Source organism: Sprattus sprattus, assembly GCF_963457725.1.
Source record: "Sprattus sprattus genome assembly, chromosome: 10".
NCBI classification, from domain to species: Eukaryota; Metazoa; Chordata; class Actinopteri; order Clupeiformes; family Clupeidae; genus Sprattus; species Sprattus sprattus.
The window spans coordinates 5,249,811-5,257,320 of NC_137908.1; the positions used below are offsets into that span (position 1 = coordinate 5,249,811).

The window sequence follows — 7,510 nt, forward strand, 5'->3', positions numbered from 1 at the left end:
GCCGAGTGTGACATTGATGAGCGGTGCGCTTCCCTGCCTTGCGCTGGAAAGTTGAGAATAGTTCAACTTTTAAGCGCACCTAAAAAACGCTTCAAAGACGCAACGCGTGGTGGAGAAGGGGCGCACGCTTTAAACGCGCCGTACCATAGGAATCAATGCATTTGCTCGCGTCCCGTTTTTACAAAAACGCGTATGTGTATCTGAGCCCATGTTGTGCAGGCTAGTTGAGGTTAAGGCGGAGAGAGTAGCTAGTACACGAAACGACGAGCCGAATGTAGGATTAACGTTAGGCTGGACACCTTTTCTACCTATAGGTCTTGTTAACAGAGAGCAATGCAGGCAGTTGTGATTCTTGTCTTTCTGCCTTTATCATCTGCTGGTGAGTTTTTGTATTTTTTATTTCATTTAATGCAATGTTCCTAAAGGCGGAAAAAAGCAACGATCAAAGGGCTTGGTCTCGACCTGCTTACTCTCAATATTATTTGATTTCTCTACATGATTTTTATTTCTCGGTTTACATGTTTCCTTCAAACTTCCTCCTTGAAGTGTTCAACTTTCCCTCTTGAAAACCTCTATGTAGCATGGCGAATTTCACATGACGTGTGGACAGTTTCTAGCCTGACGATGTCATACTCATAATTCTAGGCTGGTATCCAGGCTAGACAGTTTCAGTTTTGAGAAGAAATCCTCTGTAACAAGGTCTGCCTCCCATTTGGTGACGCTTGGTCTCCTTACAATCACACAGGCTGCAAGTGACCGTTGCCTACTTGCTTGGTGGACTTATCTCTCCACTTCGTCAAACATCCTCGATGACTTACAATATGATGCTGCTGGGTATGCTTTTATTCTGTTCTGGGTTGACTTTTACGATCTGCAACTTGTTTTTAGATCCTATCCATTATCATACAATAAAAAGGTATATGTCGAGTCAGTTTTGTAAATGTAAAGTATTTTAATTCAGCCATTAGCTTTAGAGGTGAAAACTAATGTGTCAGGGCTCGGCTGTCCCATTCAGAGAGTAAAATTCTTGTCAAGCCAGTTAGACTGCAGGGCCTTAACCCTTTAGCTGGTGGATGCTACTGTGAGTTAGAAAGGGCTTTAATCGTTGAATGAGGTGTATTTCAAGGGGAAAAAGTATAGGTAGGGGAAAAAAAAGTGATTTAACTATTTCAGTGTAACACCACTAAGGTGTGTGTTCAGGTTCCAAAGGAATACATGAGTGAAAGAGACTGTACCACAATATGTCTTTAATAAGTTCCTAATTGAGTAAAATGGTATTTCTACACAAGACAGAATAAATATGACTAGGCAAATGCCTGTAATTGATAATGACGGAATGCTATACACTGATAATCCAAATCATAAAAGAAAAGAAGTACGTTTAAGGGCGAGTGTAAAAATAGGTCAACCCTGGAGGAACTGCACAATATACTATCACACATGATACTATGCAGGATATCAGTTCTGAAGCAAGATCCAGTTTCTGTTTAGTTTCTGTTATCTCCATAATTCAAATGTACTACAGCAATGCACTACAGTAAAAAATATTGCATAGTCACAAAAGTTTTCAATGAGTTCTCCACTATGTGCTATCTTGAGCTACTTAAGATGTTTAGATGTAGTTTGACTCAATTTCCCATCATGCATGAAACATGTCACATGTCACTTCCTGTTGAGCGTTTATATGAATGACTGGAGTTTAAGTTTTAACTAGGATTGAGCTACTTGGTAAAGACAATACAAGCTGTAATATCCTCTCTTATGGCCTCTCAAGAACTGTAAGCTGTAATATGCTCTCTTAGTCCACAAGCAGGCAAAAGTGGTCTGTTAGGTTTTGTTTGGTTATTATTTCATAACGTTTAAGATTGTTCTTGTGTTTATGAACTTATGATTGATTGCTGTATGTCTTTCATTAATTTCTGTATAGTTCTACGGTGTTTTGGTGTCTGTGTTTGTCCCGCAATAAAGAACATCAGTATTAAAGAACCTGGACCTTAGATGTGTGACTAAGGGCATCATATCACATAACAACAAAACATTACATCACTGATAAATACATTAAATCCATTAATATGCTATTGAAATTGATTTGGCAGTTAGGCAAATATGAGTAAATTAGAGGAATATTTAATGCACAATTCGAGATATATATTATAGAAGGTGTGATGTGATTTCTGTCTGTTGGGGTTGTATTGAAATCTTTCAGGGATATTATTTAAAAAAACATGTGCATGTAGCTGCTAGAATTGAATTTAAGTTCCTCACTCTGGCTTATATGGCAGCTGGATTGGCACCTGCCTCAATGACTCATCTCTCCGCAGCAGGAGATCGCAAAAGACAGTCTTTTGGTTTGTAGCGCCTCTGTGGTGGAATGACCTACGTAGTGCTGGCCGTTCCTAGCCTGACGATGTCATACTCATAATTCTAGTCAGAATATGAGTCTGAGTCTGCTCCATTGAGCTGTGATTATGGGGCGTGTTTCGACGAACCAGGAAAAAAAATGCCTCTTCGCTCTATTGGATACCTAGAACTAATCAGAGCAACGTAGTATGACCATCTGATACATTAAACTTTTACCGGATCCCGTAGGAAGGACGGCAAAAACATCTTTTCGATCGACAAATGCCTTAATCGCGTTTCTCTGTTCCTCTCACAAAATGAATGCGCCATCAATATCTGTGAGATGTGCTTGATCACGTTATACTATACGTTTAGCAGCGAGGCTAGCTAGCTACTATGTGTTTCAATGGATTTTTGGTGTAAGCGTTAGCAATAACCTAAAAATAATGGTCTAGAGAGCTTTAGTTAAGACCAACAATATTCTGCAACATTCGTGTTGCACATACACAACTAACCGAGTCAATTTAGACATTAAAAACGTTGTGTAGATAGCTTAATTCACATAAAATATTTCCCACTAACAAGCCCACGAGATGCCGCCATCTTTGTTGGATTTCAAAGGACCCCAAACTAGGCCGTTCCAGCAACAGCCTCAAGTTTCTTGACAACTGTAGTGATGGGAGGCAAGAAATGGGCCATTTTGTTTCTTGTGTATTAGGAGAGTAAACATTTATTGTTTTAGCTCTACAAAATGATTCATTTTTAGTTTAAAACGATTATTGTGAGGGTCTGAAGATGTTTTGCTTTCTGAGAACCTCATTAATTTAGTCTTTTTCATTCATTTTGAATGATACATCTGATGTGTTATTTCAATAATTAGTTTTGTGAAAATCACTTTGTTATGGGGCAGTACTATAAACTATTATTGCATCAACCATTTGTATCAGGATAGAACTCAAACTTTTCACTCCACCGCATTCTGTCATTTTGCAGTTTTCCCCATAATTGAGTGTCGTCTCTCTGTGATCTGTTCCTTTCAGTGATCCATTCCCTGCAGTACTTCTACACGGCCACATCAGGAATCTCAAGCCTCCCAGAGTTTGTAGCAGTTGGAATGGTTGATGGTCTGGTTTTCAGTCAGTATGACAGCAACACAAACAAACTGGTTCCCAGGCAGGCATGGATGGGGGAGCATCTGGATCAGAAGTACTGGGAATCAGAGACCAATGTGACCAGGAAGGCTGAGGGGGCCCTCAAGGCTGACATTGGGATTTTAAAAGAACGCTTTAATCAGATTGAGGGTGAGTTTACTGATCATGTCTGGGTGAGATTATCTGGGCTTTAGATGACACTTAGTATCAGTTTCTTTTGTTTCAGAATGCCAGTTTAATGGTTTGCCCTTCCACATAGTCTACATAACATGTTGTAATTTGAGTACAAAACAATAACTAAAATAGCAATAGAATATGTAAAAGATGGTAATGCTATGTATGACAAAAGATATATACTTATAGTTAGCGTGCTAGCCAGCTTACTGCTACCTGTCCCCCATTGGCTTCAGTTTTTTTGAATGGAGCAGTTTTTTGCATGGAGCAGTGCAATGTTTTGTCAGCAGAGCATGACACTCAATCATATCAAAAGAGTAGGGTTTTAGGACTGTAAGCAAACCACGTTGTGTGAAAGATTACAATGGGTAGTGTAGACACAGCAGCCTTCATTTTCAGCCAATGTGTTACAATAGTTGTTCATTTTTACAAATCTTTACAAGCAATGAGATGTTTGTTGTTTTTCATGTTTCACAAATATATAAGAACAATTAAATTGTAGATGTTTACAGCAGCTGGTATCATTCTCTGTGAGGCGCCAGTTAGAGCTTCACCTTCCAAAGCCTTCATCACATCCTCAGTGGTGGCAGTGAATAGAAATCTATTTTTGATTGTCAAACACATAATGGTCATCAGTAGATGATATATAGATCTGTTTCTACGAGGAGGAGGTAATCTATTGGTGACATCAGCAGCCAAAGCCAGAAATGGAAAAAAAAAGCTCACCATGCTTGTCTATGAGCCCTACAGTAGTTTTATACAGTATATTGTTTTATTTAGCTTTAACAGACATGCATTCATGTAACTAAACACTACACTTAAATAAATGTACTTTTGTTTATGTACTTTTGTCTATCAGGAGTGCATGTTCTTCAGAGAAATTATGGCTGTGAGTGGGATGATGCGACTGATGTAACCAGTGGCTGGGAGAACTATGGTTATAATGGAAAGGACTTCATCTCACTGGATCTGAACAGAATTAGATGGGTGGATGCTCAACCACAAGCAACCGTGACCAGACACAAATGGGACACCTATGAGTCCATGTATAATGGCAGGGAAGAGTACTTCACCCAGGATTGCCGTGATTGGCTGAAGAAGTATGTTGAGTATGGGAGCAGTACTCTCAGAAGGAAAGGTACGGCAGCTCACACAACACTGATAACAGCAGAGGCCCTACAGCGGGCTGCATTCCTGTGGTAGTGTAGGACCTCATGAAAAAACATTATGTGTAGAACCTTGACATGTTTTGCTTCTGTCATACATGAGTCTCATTGAGATTGTTTATTTGGGTGGCCATAGACATTACTTTACATGTTGAAGGTTAAAAGAAGACATTACTTGACATGTTGAAGGTTAAAAGAAGACATTACTTGACATGCTTAAAGTTAAACATGACCTCTCTCTCTGCCTCTCCTCTTTGTACTTCACAATGCATAACTGCTCCCATTTTTCATGTCTGCTATGTCTTTAAATTGTTTTGTTTTCTATCTCCTTTCCTTCTTCCCTCAGTCCCCCCTAAAGTGTCTTTGATCCAGAAGAAGTCATCTTCTACGGTGGTGTGCCACGCCACAGGGTTCTATCCAGCTACGGTGAAAATCACCTGGAGGAGAGATGGATGGAACATGCAGAAGGATGTGATTATGGGAGAGACACTGCCCAATGGGGATGGAACCTTCCAGAAGAGAGCTGAGCTCATGGTGTCACCTGAGGAGAGAAAGAGAAGTCAGTACACCTGTGAGGTGGAACACATAAGTGGAGAACCAACACTCGTCACCCTGACTGAGGAAGAGGGTAAGATTGGTCAGAGACCACACACAACTCATCAGCTACTGAGAACTGTTGACATTTTTTTAAAGTTAGTGTTTTAACATTTCAAAACCAGCCATATCATTCTCATAGCCTATTCCAATACCAACATCTTATAATTAATTCATATCAGAGGAACTTGAGGGAACAATCAGGGACATTATTTCTTGGGGGGGCCAGTCTTTTATACCAATACACATGTCACACAAACACACGAGAGCAAGCTTGCAATGCAATAGTATAAGTATACAAGTATACAATAGTATAAGTATACAAATTAATAGTATTTTTTATTGTTTAACGTTTGGTTCCTAATTTACCATTGACTCGCGGGCCGGTCAGGGACAGCCAGGTCTGGTCTAGAGGCATTTACGTAAAAAGAAAAATACAATCATAGCAGTAACAGAGGTCAAAGGTGATAATTTAATTTGTTTGTGAAAGACACAATTTTGTTATATCTGACAGCCTTATTTTTCCTATAGGAACATATTTTGTAGGCATTACTGGATGTGTGATTGCAGCTCTTGTAATTATGGTAGTAGTGATTGCTGTGGTTGCTGTGGTTATGAAGAACAAGAAAAGTGAGTTGCCTTTACATCATAATTTATGCAATTTCCACTATCATGTAAAATGCTATGTGTCTGCTTTCTGTCGTTGATGATGCTTAAGTATGTTAATGTAAATATTCTCCATCTTTTAGACTTGACAGACTCCAAGAAGGCAGACCGTGAGTACATTTGTCACAACTTGTAAAAATCTGAAATACTTGCAATTCTAGACACTGGTCTTTGTGTATTTGTTAATTTCGGATATTTAAGCTTGAGATGTTTATAATCAGGGGAAAAATGTGATGCCTTGCTTTATGTAGTGACCATTATATGTACAAACTAGTGTCCGTTTGTCTTCTTAATGCAAATGCCTATCTGATTATAAGATGAGAAAGTGCTTGTCAGTTTTTAGTAAAAGCAGAGATGAGAGGAGAAAGTAAAGTGCAGGATTGTGATTTTGAGTGTGCAATGTGCATTTTAGTTCATGGTGTGAATCAAATCTTCATTTAACATATGTTTTTTTTTTTCTCATCAGCATCTGCCCAAGTTTTGAACATTGACCAAGACCAAGACAAAGACCAGGACCAGGACCAGGACCAGGACCAGGACCAGGACCAGGACCAAGACCAAGACCAAGACCAAGACCAAGACCAAGACCAAGACCAAGACCAAGACCAAGACCAAGACCAAGACCAGGACCAGGACCAGGACCAGGACCAGGACCAAGACAAGGACCATGAACATCCCCTTGGACCTGACTCTGCCTATGTCTCTGAATCTGAGTCTGTTAAAAGTTTTATGTTAAAGTAACACTATGCAACAATTTGACACTTTTTGAGGTATGGTTTTATAGGGAACTAGTTTTGGTACCATCCCCAAATTCATTCTGATAGCATATGGTCATGTGAAGGAAAGATAAACACCTGCAAACATATGGAACTCTTATGCCTTTAAGTTATAGTATTTAGCAATTGTACTACAGGGTAAGGGTAAGGATTGGCAATTTAACCTTAAAATAACAGCTTAAAGAATTGGGGCGCTACAATGACGTTTAATATGGAGAATGGCCTCTGTGCTATTGCCATACCAGGGTCCGTAGGCATATTACCGCATTATGTATGTTTGCCTTTGTGAATTTCAACAGGTTTCGCTAGGCTAGGTTAAGCCACTAACATCTCGTTAAATTCCTCCCATTTGTAGCATCTAACTTAGCTACCTTGACAATGTAGGGCAGGGGTTTTCAACTTTTTTTGTCCCAGGGACCACCATTCTGACTAGAAAGTATTTTGCGGCCCACTGAGTTGCCTGCAAGCGCGTGCGTGTTTGTAACCGCCACGCCCCCTCCCCCTGCCCAGATATTCTGCCTGTAACACTAAAGTATGTGAAATGATCAGGGTACATTGCTGGCCACCGCCACGCCCCCTCCCCCTATACAGATATTCCGCCTATAGCACTTGTCAGTGTACTCTGGACATGTGTTGAAATATC

General features: G+C 39.8%; 1 protein-coding gene across 1 annotated transcript; it reads left to right on the plus strand.

Annotated features, from left to right (window-relative positions):
- Positions 1-284: 284 nt before the first annotated feature.
- On the plus strand, positions 285-7,158 carry LOC308371411 (RLA class I histocompatibility antigen, alpha chain 11/11-like). The gene is made up of 7 exons (XM_080846296.1): positions 285-379; positions 3,381-3,641; positions 4,525-4,803; positions 5,178-5,459; positions 5,957-6,055; positions 6,175-6,201; positions 6,558-7,158. Exons 1-7 carry the CDS (start codon positions 334-336, stop codon positions 6,830-6,832), a joined length of 1,269 nt encoding a protein of 422 aa, XP_080702422.1. The 5' UTR covers positions 285-333; the 3' UTR covers positions 6,833-7,158.
- The last annotated feature ends 352 nt before the right edge of the window (positions 7,159-7,510 follow it).

What these genes read in the sequence shown, in the direction of transcription:
- LOC308371411 (XM_080846296.1), top strand. Translation starts at nt 334, where the DNA reads ATGCAGGCAGTTGTGATTCTTGTCTTTCTGCCTTTATCATCTGCTG. An exon ending in TCTGCCTTTATCATCTGCTG is followed by an intron (nt 380 to 3,380) that starts GTGAGTTTTTGT and finishes TGTTCCTTTCAG; the next exon opens with TGATCCATTCCCTGCAGTAC. An exon ending in CACCCTGACTGAGGAAGAGG is followed by an intron (nt 5,460 to 5,956) that starts GTAAGATTGGTC and finishes TTTTTCCTATAG; the next exon opens with GAACATATTTTGTAGGCATT.